General features: G+C 41.6%; 1 protein-coding gene across 1 annotated transcript; it reads right to left on the reverse strand.

The window, feature by feature from the left end:
* Nucleotides 1-969: 969 nt before the first annotated feature.
* On the reverse strand, nucleotides 970-23,766 carry txnrd2.2 (thioredoxin reductase 2, tandem duplicate 2). Its single transcript, XM_083978845.1, has 17 exons — nucleotides 23,681-23,766; nucleotides 22,997-23,062; nucleotides 22,733-22,789; nucleotides 22,494-22,638; nucleotides 21,977-22,051; nucleotides 20,476-20,554; nucleotides 20,060-20,122; nucleotides 19,764-19,834; nucleotides 16,009-16,028; nucleotides 15,515-15,606; nucleotides 15,247-15,421; nucleotides 9,833-9,969; nucleotides 6,495-6,590; nucleotides 5,832-5,924; nucleotides 4,239-4,310; nucleotides 3,765-3,862; nucleotides 970-3,345 (listed from the first exon to the last, which is right to left on the reverse strand). Exons 1-17 carry the CDS (start codon nucleotides 23,754-23,756, stop codon nucleotides 3,222-3,224), a joined length of 1,539 nt encoding a protein of 512 aa, XP_083834971.1. The 5' UTR covers nucleotides 23,757-23,766; the 3' UTR covers nucleotides 970-3,221.
* Between the last annotated feature and the right edge of the window lie 198 nt (nucleotides 23,767-23,964).

The following is a 23,964-nucleotide window of genomic DNA, read 5'->3' on the forward strand; positions in this document are numbered from 1 at the left end:
TGAGGGTTCTGCTCTTCCTTTTCTGCGTGGCTGCTGGGGCTCAAGGCCTGAAGTGACAAAAGGCCTCGTGAATGTCTGACTCACAGACAACTGTCAACGTTCAATGGGCTGGATTAAGGCTGAACGTCGAACCGAGCGCACCCTGACATGTTGACATGTTCTACTAAGTGCATTTCAAGGTGGATTTAGCGTGTTTGCTCCATTGTGGAGGGACAGAAGAAACACAATTGCTAAATGGGGCCGACTATTCTGGAGGCGGTGGGTGAACTTTACTCCCACTGTCTGGGTCAGGACTGACACCAGCTCCATTCTCAGGGTGAGTGAGACTGCTGTGGATCCTGAGGAGGTTCAGGGGTTTCAGAGAGCTCTGTCCTTAACCAAACAAACACAGTGGAATTTCTGCCATTGTTGGTGCAGAGGGTTGAGTGACAGGGCTGCATAGCAGACAGCCTGTCAGCAGAGACGACTCAGGGTCAACATGTGACCACCCCTTATGACAGTTCTTAATATCAAGACTGAGCCATGTAGCACAGTTTGAGATAAACCCATTCAGCACTTTTCTTTTTTTTTATAAACCACATGAGCTGACTGGACCTGGTCAAAAAGTAGTCCTGCACACACACAAGCCCAGGTTAGCCCAGCTAGCCGTTTCCTCCATTTTCAAGTCTCTGTGCTTCACTAACTGGCTTCTGGTTGTGGCTTCATATTTAGTGATTGGACATGAGAGTGCTATCATCTTCTCATCTTATTCAACAAGAAAGTAAAATGTCTATATTTCCTAAATGCTTTTGTCAGTGCATCACAGTCATACATGTATATATTTGCTGCATAGGACTTGCTTTGCTTCCTGTCCATCACGCAGACATTAGTTTGTTTTGACAACATGAACACAGTCCAGTGAGAAAGAGCTCTGCACACTCATACTGTATGTTTATGTGTACATGTAGACCACAGAACACTCAATCAAGATGCATCATTAATTTAATGGTGACACTGTGCATTCCAGCATGTTATTACTTTACATATAAATTATGTATTACAAAGCTTTAACAGAAAATTACACTTCTCTATTTACAACTACTAGAGTCTGTGGCCAGGTGACATCAGGCCTGCACTCCCCAAGTTTTGGGTTTTAGCGCAGGTCATCATTAACTGGCCAACGTGAAATTGAACCCTGACCCCCCTCCCTTCCCGGGACACAGGTGAGGAACTGTAGTGGAAGTCTTCGGCCCGGAGTAACTGATCAACAAAAATCAAAAATTCAAATCAGACTTATATGTCATAAAAAAAATAAATACCATTTCATTTTGTGCGTGTGAGCAGCAGCGCTGTGAATAAAATAAGATGAGACAAAGCAGGAGGGAAGTGGAGGGTAAAAAGCAAACAGACATTACAGTTTCACTGACGGCCTCAATGACTTCCCTTACGTTGCCTCGGGCCCACCCTGGGGTCTCTGAAGTGGCTCGTTAAGCTCAGGAACATCGACTCAATTACCCTGGGCAAACACGCCGCTGCCGCTCGGTGTTGTGTTGGTTGGCTGGTTGGTCGGCCGGTTCTGTCCGTCCCTTGGCTATCCCACTCTGCTCACAACCCGAGCCCCCCCCCAGACCCCTGCTGCGCAGCGCCGCAGCATGTGAGCCCTCTGTGCTCCGGGTGATAGAGTCAAGCTGTTCCTGCTGAGCGGAGGTCAGGGTCCTTCAGTCAGCACCTCGGCCCTGAATAGAGCACACAGGAATCCCCCGTCCCTCCCTAACCGGGGCTGAAACTCGCCTCTCTCTTCCAGCCCAGGTCCAAATAAACCTGGTAGCTCTCTCTCTCTCTCTTTTCCCTCTCTCCATCTCCTGGCACGCTGTCACTCCCCTCATCGGAATCATTAATCAGACTGGGCAGATTAGACTTCAAATAAAAATAAACTACAACCACCATCTTAGTTCCCCCCAAATTCTGTAGCAACCGCTTTTATTGACAGTCCTCCTCCTCCTCTTAATAAAGCCAAGATGTCCAGTACAGGCAGCTGCGTGAACGTTGGAGCAGTTTGGCAAACTGTGAGGGTCTATTACTGCTTAAGTGATATAAACAACTTGCCTTATCTTGAATAGTGATGACTCTTGAGACCTAACCTGCCATCCATGTAAATACACAACAGATAACCCTTATCAGTTTGGCACCAATAAAGCCACTCTGCTTTCCAGCCTCATCCAGAAACACATTTATTCTATTAGGGATTAAAGAGATTAAATGCACAACCTGAATGTATTCAGGCTTACGTTTTATCCAGCCACTAATTCATCCTACCTCCTACTCTTGGCTCAGAACAGAAACTGGGGAAGTGGAGGGTAATAGTGCCACCTTTGGGTGTTGTTGAGTAGTACAGCTGTAAAAGACCTCTCATGGTGCTGTTATCAGTAGACGGGGCTGCTCTGTGCCTGGACTATGACATCCTCAGAGCTTTAGATGTTTGGAGCCCAACTTCATTCCCTCATGGATTGAGATGGAGAGGGGCATGGGAGGAACAGAGAGGGGTCCAGGCTCTGCTGGACTCTGCTGGGCCCTAAACAAGCTGGGGCTCCCTGTCCTAGGTCTTTGCTGGCTGACTGACAGGCGGCCTGCTGACTGTTTGTGTGTGTCCATGGGAAATGGGGCGGTGTCACTGCGGCGACGGCTCTGGGGCCATCCATCAGTGTCATTGTGGGGGTGTGGATGTGGGGGGTGTATGGTATGTGTCACCTCCAAGACTAATGGACAGGAAGTACAGCCAGAGAAACAACAATATTTGCAGAATATATATTCAGAAAAACGTTAGGGCTCGCTCCATGTTCCTCGTATGGTTTCAACAAAACCCTGAGCGCAGGTCTTAATCCTGATTGATGAGCCTGTTTATTTAAAAGAAGCTCACTCTGCGGCTGGGCTCCCACTAACCTGATCTGTGGCCGTGTGCTTTTAAAGCATATGCACAACATGTATGTATGAGGGATAATCATAGTCTTAACCTGGGCAGCCAGTGATCATTTCTATTGACTGGACTGAGAAGAGACCCTACTGCTGAGGAGGTGCATCCAAAGTCGGAGAGTGCTTTGTAAAACTGGGACCGGTTCATGGTCACATTAGAGAAGGAGAGGGACAAGGAGAGAGAGAAGGATCAACCCGGACCACCCTCTTTCTAGTCTGTGGCTGAGGGATCCTGTGTGCTCACTAACATTCAGAGGCCGAGGAGCTTAACCTCAGCAGCCAGTTACCGTGGCGTCCAAGCCGGAGCGCTTGGTGATGTTGACCTTTACCACCTCCTCGGCACTGGTTGGGTGGATGCCCACGGTCTGTAACAGGTGGGAATATGTTGCCCCACACCTGAGACACACAAACACACACAGAGGTCATTTGAGTTGTAATTATTCACACTGTTCACAACTGACAACTGTATAGGTCATCTACTACGCTTTATTGGCTCACGCAGTTTCTTCTGATTTTGTGCCATCAATCATTTTGTAAGAGCATCTTTATCTCTATGAATAAAATTGGCAAAAATAAGTAATTTTACAATCTGCGTCTTTTGAAACACAAAAGTGAATCACTACTTGTTGATGCACTGTTCATGTATCTGACATGTTGATGTTGGAAGAAATTCATTTTAAATGAAATTTATCTCTGACTAGAAGCATGAGTACTGAGTGAGGGAATGTTCTCGACAGACATTGAAACACATTCATATAATTGTTTGGATGGTTGTTCCATAGAACATAAATGTTATAAGGATTTATTCAACTTACTGGAGACTCATGGCAAAGCCCTGTGTGACTTCTCCAGAATTTGGACCAGTGAAATGCAGACCCAGGATCTTCTGATCTCCAGCCCTCTCACAAACCACCTGATGGGGTAAAAACAGACTTCTGTGCAAAGGAGCTGAAACCAACAAGGTGTAAGTGGTTGTTCCATAACCTACATGGCTTCATCACCTTTAATATTACGATTTTATTTCTTAGTTGTTTTTTTTCTGGCCACCGAAGGAGCCAGAATTTTGGCAGGTAGGATTATTCAAGAGTCAGATTATATTTTTTCCTCAGCCAGTCCTTGTTAAAATGCTTAGCAACAGTGTGAATCCCAACAACCTGCAGCAGGAGGCAATGCTCCTCACTGCTCCTGTCCTTCAGCTAAATGCATTTATAATATAGTGGACTAAATGCCGTCAAAACCTGCTTTAGAAGGCTATAAAAACACATTGAAAGTCTGCAGTTCAGCCCTACCTTGATGTAACACTGGCTGGCGTCGCGTTCTGCAACAGTGAATTCCAGAGGCTTGTAGAAAGCATGGTAGACCTGCACACATGTAAACACACAGCAGAAGTCATACAAACAGAAAAATGATATAGTCTATTATTGTTTTATTTCAGGCTTTAATAGCCTCTTGTGGGCCGTTACTTTAACCAGTGGAGCTTACTAATGCACAAACAAAGAGAAGTTTCCAGCAGTGATGATGATCTCTGCTTGTGTACATTTTCTACAGTGACACATACACCCCCACTATAAATAACAGCTAGCAGACTGAAGGGAGGATAAACTAAAATGTTTCCAGACAATACATCAAAAAAATAAAAAGCCTACTCAGAGATCTCATTTGTGAAAATGGAGAAACATGACTTAAAGCAAGCAAATTACAAGCAAATTAACATCCACCTATTATTATATGTATATACGTATATATGTGTATGTGTGTGTATGTATATGTATATATGTATATTTTAAGCAGAATCAGAAAAAAAAGAAATACATTTATTATCAGGTAATAGCCACATATCTTAAACACTATTTTGTATTCAGTCGTCACCACATGTTGATTGCAAACATTCAGTAAAAATGCAGTTGGGAATGATGCCTGCTTCCTGCTCACAGCTCTAATGTGTGTCAAAGCTGTATTTACGTCAGTTCTAGCTCACGGTGCGGAGGGATTTCAAAGTCTTTCCTGTGCGTAGTGCGTTTTATTCTATGGGCAAACGTGCCGACACAAGTTGCGAGGGCCATGCAGCTGTTGGGGGCTGGTGCTGCAGCTCCTCCTCAGATCTCAGCGCTCCTGTCATCACCCCATACACACCTCAATCAGGCCTCCTGCTCGCCTGTCACTCACAACTGGGAGCCCCACCTCGACGGCTAAACCATTTATCTACAACCTTGTGCAGGTGTTGGCTAGCATCTGCCGCACAATGCACGTATACAAGCAAGTAGCATAGCTTGCCTTTGCATTGCGTGTGTGTGTGTGTGTATCTCAATGTGTGTTTAGGGATTATGGGACATAAAAAGTGTTATTTCTGTATTAGAGACACACTTTTGTCAATGAATAAGTTAATACATCGTTTAATTTTACATAAGGGGGAGAACTTACTACCATTGTACACAAAAATGTTATTTCAGTTTTTAATTTCGTATATCAAAATAAGAGTTAAAATGTTCCCTCAATCACTGTTGTTTATATTATAATGAATTAACCAAAACAAAACATATAATTTTATCATATGCTCAAAAGTAATGGTTTATGTTAAAAGGACTTCAAACATTGTGGGAGCTTGAGCTGCCAAATGAAACAAACATTGCAAAATGCATGTGATTATTTCTGGCCTCAAGTTACAACATTAAATGTTTTACAACTTCATTTTCTATATTCCCTATAGGGTCATTTTTTTCAATTGAATGACTACAATAATAATGACTGAAATAAAATACCAAAAGATTTTCTGATGCGGACAAATAAAACATGTTTATTTGAAATACTACAACTCTGGAAATATCTAAAAAATGTATTGTGTAATATATATTAAAACAGCACATCTGCCACATCTGTGTTACCTCTATGCCGTCTTTCCCATGCCTTTTCTCAGCCTCCTCCTCAGACAAACCTACGCAGCCGTACTCCAGTGGGGTGAACACTGTTGTAGCCACCTGTCACACAAATACGCACACACAAATATAAACTGAAACAAGGTCTGACATGTCTTATAGCAAGCAATGATAGGATAGCCATGTGTGTATATGTAAGAAATACTTCAGCATTTTCATTTCAATGACAAGGGAAACTCAAAATGTATGATTTAGAAATAATGACATATTTTATACCCAAGTTATTCCATAGGAAAACTGTGTAAAACAGAGGTTTAATATAAAAATATGTGATGTAAAAAATACCCCAGTATTTCAGAAGTTAGTTTTATATGACACACACAGACAAACACATGCACACACACGCATACACATAGACAGACACAGACACGATGATGAAGACTGATAATATTATGGGAAATGCTTGACTATGACTTATCCTGAAGAGAGGTCAGAGCTACACTCAGACTCACAGCACAAAGGACCAGAATTATTATGTTGTTTTTGAATCTAATGGAGCATAAAACTATAGAATCAAAAGGCCACAAAGACACAAGCTGTGGAAAGATGGAGGGAAATAACCTGCTTTTCAGTGTGTGTGTGTGTGTGTGTGTGTGTGTGTGTGTGTCTTACGTTATCGTAGTTCATGAGCTGAGTGCTCTGACCAGCCAGTCTGCGGGCGAGAAGCTTTCCTGCTTTAACGGCTGTTGGGGTCAATTCAGGACGACCCTAAACCAAGAGAAAATGTTTGTTTGAGCACATCTGTAAATACATGATATCCAGATTGATTTGTCATTTTAAACAAAATGTGTTCGTGCCTGGGAATGAACCTTTAGATAAGTCATTTTCACTAAAAGTATTTGACTCAACTTGTTTTCTTTGGAGCAGACAGAGAGCAGAAACAGTGTAAATACAAACACAGACACTTGGTGAATCATGAGTCAGTGACTGGTGCAAGTGGTCAGTGTTAACATTCAACACACGCCCAACTCAGCTTCTGTGTTTTTGACTGTTATGTTGGATGCCTGCCAAAACAGACAAACACACTGTAATGGATGCACACACACAGACAAACACATACACACAACTGAATGGTACAGGAAACAGTAGGGCTGCAGGGCAATTCTACAGGCATGACTAAAACCTGTTCAATTACCAGTGCACATCCTGTTGTTCAAAACATCCACCTCTGCATGTATGTGGACACGTGCTCTGGTATTCCAGTAACTGTTCACGCACTAGACAGCATGTGTCATTATAATGCACTTCTTGGCACTTGTTTCTGATGAAGAAACAAAATCACTGGACAAACTGAGAAATATCAACCACCATGTTTTTAAAAGAAAAGCAAAAAAAAGAAAGAAAAAAAAGGCGTCCTGCTGTTGTTAAAAGCTGACAGACAGATTGGGGTAAAGAACGACTCATCAAAGCCAACTGTCAATCAAAAAGACGCTCTGTGAGTGTGTGTGTCATGAAGCCTGGGAGGCAGGAAGGAAGCACACAGCTGGTTGTGGTGAAAAAACAACACTGACGTTACATTGAGCAGGTATAACTAGTATTAACATGGCTGGTTCAGCTTTGAACACACCGTGCCAGTGGTTACAGTATGTGACAGGCTTCAACTAGTGTCCAAGTACTCACTGGTGGATAAGATGTTTTGTGTATGCGCGCATATAAAAGTCCTACCATTGAGATTATAATCAATTACTTTCAATCTTATCTTTAATTTTGTGGTGCACATGAAGAAAAAAAAACACCATAACTAATTTTACCTGGATTTTGTTTTCAACTTTATACGTAACCTCTTATCTGGGGCTTATCCATCTGACACCAAACATCAGTAATTCATAGTATGGATTACATCTGGTAGTTTTCTATATATATATATATATATATATTTTGGTAACACTTTATTCAACAGCTATCTCTATAATGCATTATAACCATACTTATAATGAGTTATAATGCAGTTATATCACTGTTATAAACACTCATAAATGATCATAATGCTTTATAACAATAATCATAAGACACTATAAAACATTTTATTTTTAAGGTCAGGTATTACAATACGTTATAATTGTTAGTAACTCGCTAACGATGCCCACATCAATGATGCATTATAAATATAGTTATAATGTGTTATAATTGGCTTATAAACATGTATAACTATCATTATAAACACTCATAAATTATCATCAGGCTTTATAACAATAAGCATAACACATTATAGAACATTATAACTCTATTATAATACTGTGTTTATAACTATAGTTATACAGTGCTATAACTGCATTATAACTCATTATAAGTATGGTTATAATGTGTTATAGAGGTAGGCGTCAAATGAAGTGTTACCTATATTTGTTAACCTTTTGATGATAACCAGTTGGAGTAGACTCTGTTCACAATTCATTTCTGAATCAAGTGTCTATGCGAGCCAACAAGGAGGTGCAACAACTACTACTTAATTTCACAAAAACATCTGTGTGAAGTCTAAAACAGGCAGGCCTTCACCAGATGCTGTTAGAAACTGGATGTCAAAATACAGCTCTGGAACAATTTAAGAGACCACCTCAAAATGATCAGTTTCTCTAGTTTTACTATTTATAGGTATGTGTTTGAGTAAAATGAACACTTCTGTATTATTCTATAAATTACTGACAACATTTCTCCCAATTTTTTTCAAAAGAAAAATACTGTCATTAGAGAATAACAAGAAAGAGTGTGTGTTTTCAATCTTTGGATAGTGCAAAGAAAACAAGTTCATATTCATTTTTAAACAACACAACACAACACTATTTTCTTTTAACTTAGGAAAAGAACAGAAATCAACATTGGTGGAATAACCCCAATTTTAATCACAGCTGTGGTTTTTATACTTTTCCTCATTAAATAAGATTTGGTTCAGGTGATCACATAATCAGTGACTCATTAAGTAATGAAGGAATTCAATAAACACTGGACTGGAATAGCTGCCATACATGTAGAGAAGCTGATTTATTAAGAAAAAATTGGAGGCTTGAGAATTGGAGTGGTCTCAATTTTTTCTCCAGAGCTGCATTTCCACTGACATTTATAGTTATCAGATGTACCGTTTATTTCAAGTTGAGCAACTCAAAAATAATCTAAATTAGGTGCTGTTTTAACTATGTAGGTGCACAAGTTCACAATATGGGTAACATCCTATCATGTAATATCTAAAATATAAAATGTATGCGCTATTAAAAACACATTTTATGCACTTTTCAGCTGTTGAGTTGCACAAGGCACCACCCAGTGAAACAACACTCGAGCTTCATCTTGCACTGCCAAACACATCTGGTGAAGACTGATAAAAAGATAATGAGGATGAAACTTGAAGTTAAAATCATCTGCAACTTTGAGTCTTAGGCTATGGCCTATTTATTTTCATTTTAGCACATCTACAAAAACTTATGTTGCCATGGCTACAGGCAGTTCCTCTTGATAGAAAAAGGGTATGAGTATAAGATGTGATGAGTGCCTTTGTCTGACGATTTCTAAATGGATTTATGAACACTGGAGATCTTTGTCTGTAAGAATCTGGCCTCACGTAGTTTTGATTTGACTGGTGCATGACTCAGTTAGAAAAACTGGTGTGATAAAGTAAGGACAAGACACAAATATAAATGCAAGAAATTCGGACTCTGTGTCTGTTCAGGATGAATTCTATCTGCTCATATGTGAATGAGATATTTGTATCGTATATTTGTAGTTTACAATTTGTAGTTTACAATCCCTGACTGCAGTTTCCTCCCTCACAGATGACAGACTTCTGGGCGAGCTGTTAAAACCACAACAGCAACTGTTATGGGTGTGTATAGTACTTCCAGTAAACTTTTACAGTTGAATTTAAGACGAATAATTACATAGAGCGCTTTTCCATTCATGACCGGTATTAGGGCAGTATCTGCTGTCAGTGAAGTGTAGCAACTGTTGACAACGCCTACCTCGCCGATGTCACCAAAAGCATAGATGTTTGGCACCGAGGTGGATTCGTCAGGACCCAAAACTATTTTCCCCGTCTCCTTGTTGAGTTGTACACCGAGCTTGTCCAGGCCCAGGGCTTTGGTTTCAGGGCCTCTACCTGAGGTCAGTGGGAGGAAACAAACACAAGGAGAATACTACATTACAACTGTGAAGAGACATGTGGAGGAGGAGAAAGGAGCTCTGTACAGTGTTCACAACACATTCTGCTCAATGCCCCCCTCCTACACAGAAAAGTGAATTACAGAATCACTGGAGTTATCAAAAACCTAGATACTGTACCAAGGGAGGTAATCTGGAAAATGTTGGTAACACCTCCATCCATGGCATGCAGCTCCAACACAAAGACACAGGGCTCACTAAGCAACTCCGTCAATCTGTCTATCAAACAGTTAAAAAAAACTACCTGTCATCAGACAGACGGTTTGTATGATGAGAGCCGTTCCACCCTGACAGGATTCAGCATGTTGACATGGTGGGAACGGTGCTGAGCATTAAAGAGGTGCATCACTGTCATATAAGCATGCCAAAATTGGTCAAATGGCACCAAAAAGAAAATGGTGAAGATTAATGGAAATGTCAATCATTCTGGAGACATAGAGGTCAAGCTGTGTCACTGAATAAGTGCTGATGGAACTACACAGGAAATGGTAAATCCACTTTCTGCAGAGCTTTAATGTCTGTAACTAATTTAATAGAAATCCATCTCAGGGTTTTAGAGATATTTCAGTCTGGACCCAGGTGGTGCCAGTCCTAGAGCCATGCTGCCAGATGTTTCTTCGTACCATCCCCTCAGATGTGAGAGTGTCCTGCTTTGTGCTTTCCATTGGAAATTGAATATCTCTGGGATTTGGACTGTTGGTCAGAGTAAACAATCATTTCACTGAAACCATCTTGAAAACACCACTCTCAGTGCTGGTCCTAAAATACAAATAACCATCATTTAAAGTCAGCTGAGGAGGAGGTGAAGCTGATGAGCAGCTGGGAGGCAGGATCCCATCAACCACAGGGGACACACGAGGTGTGATTTTGACACTTCCTGGGAGACAGTTGACTGATGCTGTCGACATTGTGTGTCCATGGTGATGGGAGCGCGAACCGCTGGCTCCCCCACCCTCTGCACAGCTCCTCATAACCTGCCTGGGTAGCATAATAAACAGCCAGCCCTGAGGTACCCATGTAGATGCTATCAGACGGCAAAAATAACAAACCTCCGGGACCCTTTTTCCTGACTGGAGCCAAAGAACAACGTGCTCCCCCTCTTCTCAGACCAGGGGGCAACAGAGACCTGTCTAATGCTCCACAGCATGGGTGGCTGAATGGGACAGAGAGCACAGAGGAGAGGGACCTTAGACAGTCCGCAGCAATTCCCATATTTTAATGTATTTGCATTTATGGAAAGAATAAATATGATTCTTGAATACAACACACTATAATGTAGGTGAGAGCACATTAAAATGATAACTGATGTATGGGTCCTCCTGTGAAACATCTGTAACTGATTTACTGTGATTTACAATATAACAGCTAAAATACAGGTTAACTGATAACATTTGTATTTATACTGTAGACTGTTTGCACTTTGACTTCACTTTGCCATAAACTGCCATAAAAAAGGAAATCCTGGAAGAAATCTAAAGTTAAGTTGTGTGCTGTTGTATAACTGTCAGACCATAAAGGACCATTAATGTTTTTCTTCCTCTAAACATTCTTTGCCATAAGCTGTTGGCTATATAACTAACTTGTAAATGATCTGTTGATGTGTAAAACACACTAAGATTTGATCAAACTAATATAATTAAAGCATTAAAATCTACTGCGTTACCAGTCATTAATTACTTTTATAAACTTATTTCATAGGAAAATATATAATTGATGACACATACAGTACATCTTCTGCCTGACAACTTCATCATAGTGTGTTATATACAATTTCTCATGTGATATACATAAATACTCTAAATGGGTGGGGGCTAAAAATGAAGTGTTTCATTAGGCTGAGGTTCATTGGAATTTGTGTCCATAATGGTTTACATCCTGCTGAGGGTTCCCCTCCCTGACAGCAGAGGCAGCTCAAACACTAAATTCTGCTTTAAAAATACTGAATTTCAGCATCAGTTTCTGTAAAACTATCATTATTAGGCTGAAAAGAATCTCTACCAGTGGAATCTGACTGGTAAGTAAACTTTCTTTGTACACTCCAGTCCACTCCACAGTGCTGTACTGTGGCTGTGACCACAGCTCCATTGTCAGGCAAGGACTGATAAAGAACACACACACACACGCTGGCCAAACAGACAGTCCAATCAGAACAAAGCCTGTTGTGACATTAAGAGGAAGCCTCTAGACCGCTAGGCTAAATAGCCACAACAAACCACCACAAGCTGAAATGAGAGCTGGACACTTATCTGATCAATCAAATGAACAAAGACAAAGGAGAGAGAAAAGTGACGGGGAGATTGTTTTTGTTGGGGGAGGAGAACGTACAGAACGCCAAAAATTGATTAGCTTGTTCCATTTCAGGTTTTAAGATTCAAATCGCCTACACTAGCTGTAGGAAAAAGTTCTGCCTGTATAGTAATAAGAGACACCAAGTAAAGTGGAAACTAGTCACAATGTACAGTATTTTCCACTCTGTGTTCACAAAATGTGCAACCTAAACCTTGATCCACAAACTCATGGCCAACACATGTAAATTTCAGCATGATTTTAATTTGTTACAACTCAAAATGTGCACATATTGATCTGTGTAAGAGCTCTCTCAGTAGGTAATATGAACGTACACATCATAGAGTTTAATGGCTTGTTTTCTCAATCAGCCTTTTACTCAGAGTAACATGATCCTAAAAAAACTGAAGTTAGACCAGTTTGGTAATTTCGATGGAGAAATATCTGTATTTGTGTATTTCTGTAATATGGAAAGCATATTTTTGATAATTTCAAAATGTTGTTATTCTACTGTACATTAGTGCTGCACAGAAAGATTCACACACAGAGGAGCAGGACATCAGAGAGACATACGTCCACTAAATCTACTGGATGTTTTTAAATGACATCTCTAGTACTATATCTATCTATATCTAGTACTGTAAGACAAAGTGAGGAGAAACACTAATGTGTCCACTGTCCACATGCAGACGGGAAGTGTGGAAATGTTCTGTTTCCTTTGTCTGTTTCTGGACACACCTGGACAGGGGAGCGGCCGTGAGGCCAGGAAGGAGCAGGGGAAAGGTGGAGGGAGACAGGGCCGGGGAGAAGGATGTGGCAGGCAGTGGTGATACTGTGGCCCGGTCCCCTCTGGCCTTTAATAACTCCACTGAGGCCTGGGACCCTGCCTGGCCCCTAGTGTAAGGTCACAGTAAAGGGAAGTGGCCTTGTACTCATAACTCCTGCATGCACACATCAAAGAGCAGAGGCCACGCTGTTACTGCTTCTCACTGCGCTGTATGGGAACAAAAGCTGTCATGATACACATGCAGCCAGGGTTTATGTAGTAGCACTGAGAGGAAGCTGCTTTCTGGGAGCTCTATTATGAGTAAGACTGGTTTGATCAAAGGTGATCGAAGTTTCATTCATGGTGATTAGGATTTTGCTGCAGACGACGTTAAAAAGTCACGTTCAAAGGTGAAAACTACAAGGATATACTGGATGAACCAGTGGTACTTGTGTAGATGTCGAGTGCTTGGCTGAGTTGGGGTGAGAGCTCTCAGTGAAATGAATGTCGGAAACATAAAGGATGCAGAATCTCACGCATGTCATGACAAATGTCTAGTGATACACGCACTCAATGCAAATATCATTCTCACCAGCACTCTCACACTGAGACGATGTGGGAATTTAGTCATCGGTGGGAAGAACAAACGTCATCTCAGCTGCAGGGTCACGCACATCCTTGTCACTGTCACACGCATAGAGCCAAAGGATCCTCTTTCCCCTCACACACTCACACACACACACACACACACACACACACACACACACACACACACACACACACACACACACACACACACACACACACACACACACACACACACACACACACACACACACACACACACACACACACACACACACACACACACACACACACACACACACACACACACACACACACACACACACACTCAAATAAAGCAAAAACCTGGTAGTCAGATTTTCGGAAGCACTGCGTTGTCTTTGAAAGAGCTCAACACAAATAAACTGACGGCTGTGGCTCTGACGGATGTTCCCTCCATTGTTACGCACACTACTGGTGGAACGGCAGAGGTGGAAAGAGAGAACAGAGAGTGGAGGGCTGAGAGAGAGAGAGAGGGGGCACAGAGCACGGAGCTGGTGGTAACGGCAGGCAGAGGGCCGCCGGCGGGCAGCGGTGGCAGTGACAGATGCAGGGTGGGTTTCCGCAGGGCTGGCATGGGCAGGAAGGAGCAAAGAGGGAGAACAAAGAGGGGAATGCAGTGACCCTGTGCCTGGGTGCATCCTGCCCTGTGCTGCCCCTGCCCCCCCCCACCCCCACCACCACCTCCAGCCACAGAGCCACACAGCCACACAGCCAGCAGTGGGTGATTAACACTTCCCCTGGCCATTCCCATCACTCAGGCTTTATTACTTTGTTTTCAGCCTTGATTCTTCTTCTATCTGCTGACACTGCACTGTATTGGGGATGACAATGAAAGTAATGGATGCAGGGAGAATAGAGTCACACCACTGGTTTATATTAGGGAGATATTGTTACATCAGAGGGAACAATATAGGTGGTGAGTTACACACAATCCCAGGGGAGGTTTTAAAAATAGGGGATATAAAGTATACTTCTGAACTGAACTGTGAGCTGCATTCACTATCAGTTTAAAGGGATAGTTCAACATTTTGGCAAATTGGCCCATTGCCATGATTCCTATAGTTTTAGGAGTAGGTTCATTACCTTTAATTGTCGGTGCAAGCGTTTTTAGAATGGCAGAGCAGAGCCGCGAGCTGCTCAGAGCTACGCTACGGAGGCTAATGGGATTTCTTGGTTTCCCTCATCAAACCCATCAAATACACAATCCAACAACTCCAAAACGCTCTGGTGGACAAGTTGTGACCTGAACATTCACCACACTATGAGATAATAATGGAACGTTACCAGACAGAGTTGTTTTAGAGGCAAATGCAGAGACTGCCCCCGACGGGTACACGCATCAGCGGTTTTGCATGAATTTACCTCGAAAACAACTCTATCTCGTGACGTTCCGTTATTATCTCATAGCGTGGTGAACGTGCAGGTCACAAACCAACGCAATGAGATGCCACCACTCTTGGTTTCGAGTTAGTTTTGCTTTTGTAGTACATCATCACACAAATTCACACACATGCACAAACACACACACAGACTCACCAACTGCCCATAACACAGAGTCAAAGGTTTCTTTATGTTCGCTGCCAGACTGGCTGTCCTTCCAGGTCACCTGCAAGGCTCCGGAGGAGAGCTTGTCCACTCTCTGTGGGGTGCACCTCCATGTAAACTTGGTACCATAGGCCTCCATGTAGTCCGTCACTAGACTTGATATTTGCTGCAGAAGTAAAAAGAGAATATCCACCTTTAAACATAATAAAGTCAAAATCAGGGCATGAGGGTGATGAAGGTACGGCACAGGGAGCAATACCTGATCAAACCCCCGGAGGGCGATGCTGCGAACCATCACTGTGGCGTCCAAGCCGATGCCAGTGAGGAACCCTGCACACTCCAGAGCCACATCTGATCAACACCAGGTTGAGGATTATACTGCTTTTTTTCCCCGTGTGCATGTACGGATACATCTGATGTGGGGCCATAACAGATTAACACTGACATTCTTACACACTAAATGAGTGGCTTCACTTTCACAACATTTTGACAAGATAATAGTTTAACTACATTTGGAAAAAGTGGCACAGTGGTTCTTTTATCATGATTATCATGGTAACAAGTACAGAACAGTGAGAGACTATACCCCACACTGGAGTGCTAAGAGTATAAAAGCAATTTAAAACCGCAGTCTTTTGTAATTATTACTTTTTATTAAGATAACAATTGTTCATAATTTAACACTTTCTTAACTGATGAGCAGGGGGCTTATATGGTGGCTCCATTAAAATCTCTCTGGCAGACAAAGGATACAGCTGGCTCCAACCACAAGTCTGAAAAATACAAATACAGAGAAGCTCTTAACTGCACGAATAATACGTAAAAATACAGTTCTTTGGCCAAATAAAACAAAGCAGATCCAGAGTTGAAATAGTTTACTTTAAATCCTTGAATTAGAGAGGTGATGATTTACAGAGCTTCATAACCTGAGAGGGAAGTGAGGAGGTGTGAAGGAAATGTAGAAAGAGGGGTGTGTGTGTGTATGTGCGCAGATTTGTGGTGTCAGTGTATGTGCGTGTGGTCCAAGTGAGTCACACTTCTAATCCCGCACTTAGATCTATGAGCTGATGTGGGCTAATTGCTAGCATTTAGGCTAATCCCTACAGATGGGGTGCCGTGTGCAGGGCCACACATCAGTCCGCTGAGTGACACCAGTCACCCGCATGGCGGAGGCTTCTCCCTTGTTTTTACCTCCGTCCCTGCAGCTCTGCTCCACCTGACAGCTCCGGCTGCCTGCGGCACATCCTGCCCTCGTCCACACTAACACCAGCCACTAAAAGCCCCAGTGCCCGTTTTCCCCACGTCTGTGTAATGCACAGCTGCACTTAGCACGTATTGTGAAGTGGCTTAAAGAAGATTAGGCAAAGAGCTTTAGCTTGATTCTCCACTTTCATCACTGAGAAACTATCCTTTCCCCTAAACCTGCTTCTTAACCATTGTGTGACTGTGTATCTTTACACTGGTCTGGAGTCTGCACCACTGCAATACATCTTTCAACCAAAAGATGATGCCGATTAGAAGCGTTCTAAAAACAACAGGACTTTTCAACAATGGTGACGTTTAGGCACACTGGGGATGCAGACGCAGTAAAAAGCCAACCCCACAAACACACTGAAATCTTATACAGTGGTGTCCTCATTATCTTTACACATTTACTAGCCGAGTGGAACGTGTATTCTGTTCTCTAGCCTGTCCTGAGAACATGGCACAACTCTAGCAAAAGCCAAAGACAAGTTAGTCGAGCTGAAGTTATTACCAATAAATGAGTTTGTTTTCTTTGAGAATTCACAGAGCTTTCATCTCATACACCACACATCTTTAAATTATCTTGATGACGTATTACAAGTTTTGAAAAGTAGTTCATTATATGTTAATATGACAAGCTGCTACAAAATGTAGTAATTTTCTACCTCCCACTTTGATTGCCATCTATGTGTGAGACAGACTGGTACGCCAGATTCAGGAAAATGTGACAGAAATGTAAAGGTCAAAACTAACTGCAGCTGGAAAAACAAGGTCCAGTCCATTCACGTGTTTCTGACTTTCATCTGAGGTAACAAAGTGGACGTGAAGCCACACAACAAAAACTGAAACATTGTAAACTCTTGAGGCTTGGAGTGGTAGCATGTGGTTTGAAGCTCAAGCCAAGACCTCAGTGAACCCAGTCCTGCAGAAAGGGGTTTTCTACTGATCGCCGGTGGCTGCTTGTTAACCTTGGGCAGTTCTTCAGAAGCCTCGACAATGATAAGACAAACACTAGGCTTGGATACTCCTCCTGCGTATCAGTGTCGGTGGACTTTGTTGCAAGTTAAGATTTGATTTGGGTCAAACTTTTTTTGAAATGTTGCTTTAACAGCCATAAGAATAACAGTCACTGATTTGATTATCAGTCCCACCAAAGCTACGTGGACAGCTTGGCAACAAAAAAGGGCAACTTGAACCAGCTATTAAACCGTCCTGAATACAGTAACTGATCATCAGATTTTGTCCAATTACGTTTGGTTGGAGAAACTCAGACCTACATGCATGTGAGCATGTTAGAACTCAGAGATGGATTCCAATAAGTCCATTTTTATATTTTAATGTCAGAGTATTTTCTGTTCCAGTGCCATGTTCCCATTTTTGCAAGAGTAAAAAAGCTGTGAGGGGCTGCAAAAAGGCAGCAGTAGCTATTATACAATGAATGAAATCAAAAGTATTGCATGCAATGAAAATGTTCTTGTCCATATAAGATATTATGTGGATCTTGTGAAGTTAATATAGTATTAGATGAAATATGTTGCAATGTAAAACTCATACACTGCTTTGTGTTTTAACATGCTCTCACTTTAATTAGCTTCTAATAATGAACTACACTACTAATACTATGATTAATTTTATGTTTTATAAACATAGATTTTTTTTATTTTGGTCATTTACATATAATGACACTTTTGTTCATCTTGTTTGTAAATAATACAATGGATTTTTCCCTGGGAAGGCAGTGCACTAAGAGAATTTATGTACCAGAGACTGTGCTGCGCTGTGCTGTGCTGTGCTGTGCTGTGCTGTGCTGTGCTGTGCTGTGCTGTGCTGTGCTGTGTGTGTGTGCTTCATTTCTCTACAGTTTCACTGTGTTGATGCAGTGTGTGGAGTGGTCTTACTCATTCAAGCACTGGCCTATCAAGCCTGACCAGTATCAGAAGCCCGTTGGCAAGTGCCCAGTGCTTTCTCATGACAACATTGATGGCGGCCAAATCTGGACTTTAACCCTGAGGCCCAATCTGTCATTTGCATGTGTGTGTGCTTCAAGGTCCATTAGACAGCCATCACTCAGCTGGACCCCCTCCCACACCAGCCCTACCTGCAGAAACATCCTTTCGGACCTCACCTGCGCAGCTGACAGCTCTGACTGCAGCACAACATCCCCGGCTCTGGGAAGTGTGTGTGTCGTTTAACGTCCTTGTGGAAGAAGCTAATGCCACTGCTAACCCACAGCTAACCACTTCCAGCCTGCAGGGAGGTAGAGGACTCCACTAACCATCACCCTCTTACATCAAAGCGCTTCCTGAACTCAAGTGGATAATTCTGCTTCCTATACAAAGGTGCTTTGTTGAATGGGTGAAGGAAACAGTGATAACTGCTGGATGGTTACAGTGTAGTCGCAGTGATTTGCTGTCTATAACTGATTTTGCATTGCCTCCAAGTGGTCAAAATGTAGAATAGTCTTTATTCTTACAGATTCAACATTATAGAGGAGCCGATGATCCTAAACGGGACAAAATAAGGGCTACAAATCAATTTTAGAAGACATGCAGCACTACTTATCAGCGGCTACAAGTTTCGGAGGAATCTAATTAAAAATAATTAAAACTCCATAGCCCAGGTGCAGACAACCCGGATATATATGCAACTAGAATATCAGAATAATAACTTCCGCTTATCTGTCTCCATGAAGCAAACAACCACAGCAACGCAGGTATACCACAACCAGCAGTCACCGTCTGCACTTTGTGCCAAGAGGAAACATCAGGGAAAGACCAATTAACCAGGTGATGACAGCAGCTAAATGGCTGGATTAAAGGGCTGGTTCTGTAAAGGTCAGGATGCACGCCGCTAATCTGAATCATGAGGCGAGGACAGGCTGACAGGAAGGGAGAAAAACAAACTGCATGTCACTGATGAGTGATTACAGTGCGTGACAGTGGGACGTGTCATGTCAGTGAGCAAGGTAGTGTGGAGGGTAGAGTGATGCATTAATACTGCAGAGGTTAGAGGCTCCGTTTCCCTTGTACCGCTTTGTATATAGGACGACGCCAGCAATCATACACATACTGTACTGAGATGTATGTGTTCAGGGATGATCTCACTGTATTGGTGCTGGAAAAGTCTTCATGCATGAAAATATCTCCATGCTTTTGGAAATGTGGAGAAGCGAGCCTGCTTCTAAACAGACCGACCGGTTAAGATCTATTAAATATCACACTAGGTACAATAGGAATCGGTTTAGGAAATTAAAGCGTCCTCACGTTTTTCCAGGAGATTCCTTCAGCCAGAATAAGTCATCACTGGTGATGCCATGCTCAACCGCTCCAGGGATCTGCAATAAGAATTAAAGCAGTGAACAGATCCATCAACCTATCAATCATCTATCAACACATCTACCAGTGAAGGTTTGCACTCTAAAACCTGCTCTTTGCTGTGTTGTGACCTGTCTGCTGCTGTAGGGTGTCTTTCTCTCTCTCTCTGTCATTTATTTGTGCCAGATAAACAACCAGCACAAGAGCAGAGAAACATCAGAGAAAATAATAACAATCATACTTACATTTGTAGGGTACTTAGGCCGCCCACCTGTGGCGATCACAATGTTCTTGGCAGTGAGGATCGTCTGAAAGAGAGGGGGGAAATGTGAGTAACAGTCTTTGTTCAAATCCTTTAAAAACAAGGAAATGTCAAATAAAAGCAAGTGGTCTCCACAGTATTCTGCATTCAGGTGATGATGGAAATGCTTTGAAATGACAGAAACAAGAAACAGCACTCTCAGTGGGTAGAGAGTTGACCGTACACAGGAAGTTAAGACCTCAAATGGACTGAATTTAGATTTGTCACATTAACTGAGTAATTTAATCATTACCAAAACATGCACATTTCTATGAAGAGAAAAAAAAACCTAAACATAAAATATAAAGTTGTAGCAAAAATTTAACTGTAAGAAATTGCATAAATGAGGAGAGAGCCGACCTCTTTTCCTGCTTTGGTCAGTCCTTTAACAGTGTGTTCATCTGCCAGACTTCCTTTCATGTTCAGATACTTCACCTTTCTGCAAACACAAAACAAACAGGTTGCTCCTTGTGGTACATTATCCTACACTTGAGCAGATCAAATGAATGCATGCAAAGTTAGGTCGACAAATCCATGCATGTCATCCAATGATTTAGTTGCACAGGAAAGAGGCTTGACCAGGCTGCCCAGAGAGATCATTCATCATTTGCACCAAATATGCCTGTGAATATTCTCATTTGTCCAGGTCATAGTTATCTCAAGGAAATTTAAATCGAACGCAACTGGACTTGGTTATTTGTGAAGACGTTTCACTTCTCATCCAAGAGGCTTCATCAGTTCATGCTCCCATCTGACCAGGCTGAAACTGGTCAGACCAGTCTCAGCCTGGTCAGATGCGAAACAATTAACCAAGTCCAGTTGCGTTCGATTTCAATTTCCTTGAGGTTGCACCAAATATGTTTTATGTATGTTATGACATTCTCCCTTGGTTCAGTTTCCCAAAACATTTCACAGCCAATGGTCTAATCTACATGTGTTAACATTTTAATTTTAATTAGGATATTTTTTATATTTTTCCATTTTTTATTTGTACTGAATTAAATTAAATTCAGCTCAACAGGTGTGCAAGCTGTGCTGTTGCAATGTAGAGATTGTAATGTGAAAACTCCCAGTTTAAGGTTAGATTTGACATACCACACTTTAATATATCCATCTAATCTAAACTGTATATTTTACATGATATTTTAAAGTAATTAAAAAAGCCAAGTCTCATAATAGAATGCTAACACTCATTCTGAACTTAAATGTAAGCTCTAGTTCATACGATAGCTTTTAAGTAAACTCACACAAGACTAAATCTAATTAAATTACGGAAAAATATATGCATATTTCCACATTATAATACACTTGTGTGAAATGACTGCTCTGCACACTGTATCTTTGCTGTTCTGAAAAGACAACCACTTCAGGCTGATTATTAATTCAAAGGAAATGAAATCATTAGAAACATTATTAACTTTCTGTATCCAGGTAATGATCTCATTGGACTGAAAACAGTTCAAGTTAACGGACACGTTAACACCTGTTTGCCTTCCAGGCAGTCACTCAATCAACACATGGTCGCTGACTACAAGTCCTTCAGCTGTGCCCCGCCAGAAACACACAGCCGTCAGCAATATTTCATGCCAAGAAAATACGCAAGAATGGAAGAAACTATCCATGTATATATCTGTATACTGTATATATGAAGTATGTGACGAACAATTATTGAAGCAGGAAGGGAGGGGGTGACATGCTGAGAGGGTAAGACAGGGAAAATTCATCATATCCATTATACAAGTGAAAAAAACTAAACATTAGGATGGGAAACTATTCATTAGCCTATCACTTTTACCTTAATAAAATAAACGATACATAATACCGGTAAGTCAACAACACAAGAAGATATAGTCTCTCTTACTTGTCCTGAAGCTGAACTCTGTGACCCCAGTTCAGAGACCTGACGTGGTTTTGAACGCCCTCTGCCATTGTGGACCTGAAGGATGGATCAAAGGTTAAAACATAAAGACCTGCATCCTTAAACAAACTATGACTATTATATATACAGAGGAAGTTCTCAGTGATGCTTCAGTTCATAATGTGCCTGCTATCACCTGCTACGGTTGACCATGACATGTGAAAAACAATGACTTTTTTTTTTAAAAGCAGCTCTTTGGAGATTATTCAAATGATTTTTCTTTTCTTCTTCTTTTTTTCATTCTTGGATAAGAACTAGAGGCTAAGGAGAACAGAACAGAACTGTCTGCAGAGAAACTTCATCACCACACAGAGATTATTTTCTGACCTGAGGTAATGTCTTACTGCAGCTACATCACTAGATGGTGCCATTCAGCTACTAATCCTCTGCACTGCTGGACTCCCTACAGGCTGATGAAACATTGAGACACAGTACTACGATGTTCCTGGTTGAGACCTACCAGTCATGGCTCACTGGTCCTGGGATCTGCCAGCCATACTTCTTGGCATCCTTGACTGCAGAGCCAAGGAGAGCAGCCTGGTGCATCAGCTTCTTAGGGATGCAGCCGACATTAACACACGTCCCACCCAGACCCCACTTGGTACCTGTTTGGGAAAGTTTTTTTCCATAGGATGTTACTGTAGTGTTTATAAAATCGTCAAACCAGCAAATTTGATTTACACAACAAATTCCATCAACCTTTCACAGATGGCTCCACATAATCCAAAACAGCAACTTTCTGTCCCAGCTGTGCCGCTGTAAACAGAGTGGTAATACCATGGTGATATAGAAAACACTGTATTTTACATTTAAACAATCTGACAGAGGGACAGTCGATGAAAACTAGCTTTTTAAGATAATTCGGGTGAATTTACATGTGTTTTTTATACAATGTTTATTAATGTGCATTGTCCCTTTTTCAAATAAACTAAAGTAAATAGTAGGGATCTCATAACATCTCACCTTCTTTGGAGCAAGCAAGGCCTCCTGAACCACCACCAACAACCACCAGGTCATAGTCATACTTCCCTATATAAGAGAGTATAGAAAGGTCAAAATAGAAATGACTGAGTGTAATATGAATATCTATGTCTAACATGTAAAACAAAATAAGTCACAATTTCATTTTGTTCCTTTGTCTGTAAATAGCATAATAACACAGGTTGAAGCAGGAACACAAAAGCATAATCATAGCCTACATAATGGAAAATGATTATTTTCCACAAATCATGAATAAAATGACTAAGTATTAGGCTAATGGGGCATCTATCTCACAGAGATGTTACTTCACCTAGCATAGATTACAAATAACCAAGGCAGTTAACTTTATCTCGAGTTACTCCCATCTTATCATTAGCCACATACAGTCATGTAGGAAGCAGCGTATAACCAGTAACTACAGCAACATTACAGTACAGGACCACCCAGAGAAACAGGCGTTTCACAGGCTGTCTGACGAAGACCGAAGACACCAGGTGAAATACATTAAACTAATTACGTAGCTACGTAGGTTAGACAGACATGCAGAGAATCCAGAGCTGCTGGTGGGAATGAGCCGTGAACTGACGGAAACAGCTTGAGCTGTGAGCGTGAGCCCGGCCTGTCCCTCCTATCTACACACAACATCACAACAACATCTTGTTTTACCTGTGAGGCTTCTTGTCAACACATAGAAACAATTAGTCCTTTTCCACCGGTGTCTGCCTCTGCACAGGGCAGCCATGATGTTGTTATGAAAGGACCCGGCCGGGTCTGTGGTGGCCACAGAACTGCCTGACAGGAAATAGGTTTTTACATTAACAAGACGTTGATCAGTGATGTATAAAATAGATCAATATCTTTCAATAAATGAATTAATAAAAAGGAAAAAAATAAATACGCCAGTAGAAAATATATGAAAATGTCTGTTTATAATGTAATGTTCTGTTATG

This window comes from Trachurus trachurus (genome assembly GCF_905171665.1).
Source record: "Trachurus trachurus genome assembly, chromosome: 9".
NCBI lineage: Eukaryota > Metazoa > Chordata > Actinopteri > Carangiformes > Carangidae > Trachurus > Trachurus trachurus.

Bases quoted from the DNA above. Each gene is read 5' to 3' on its own strand.
- txnrd2.2 (XM_083978845.1), bottom strand. From the start codon at position 23,756: ATGGCTGCCCTGTGCAGAGGCAGACACCGGTGGAAAAGGACTAATTGT. The intron at 16,029-19,763 runs GTGAGGACGCTT...TGTATTTTTCAG, and splicing joins AAGGAATCTCCTGGAAAAAC to ACTTGTGGTTGGAGCCAGCT. The intron at 15,607-16,008 runs GTATCCTTTGTC...GGTGTTGATCAG, and splicing joins ACTTGTGGTTGGAGCCAGCT to ATGTGGCTCTGGAGTGTGCA.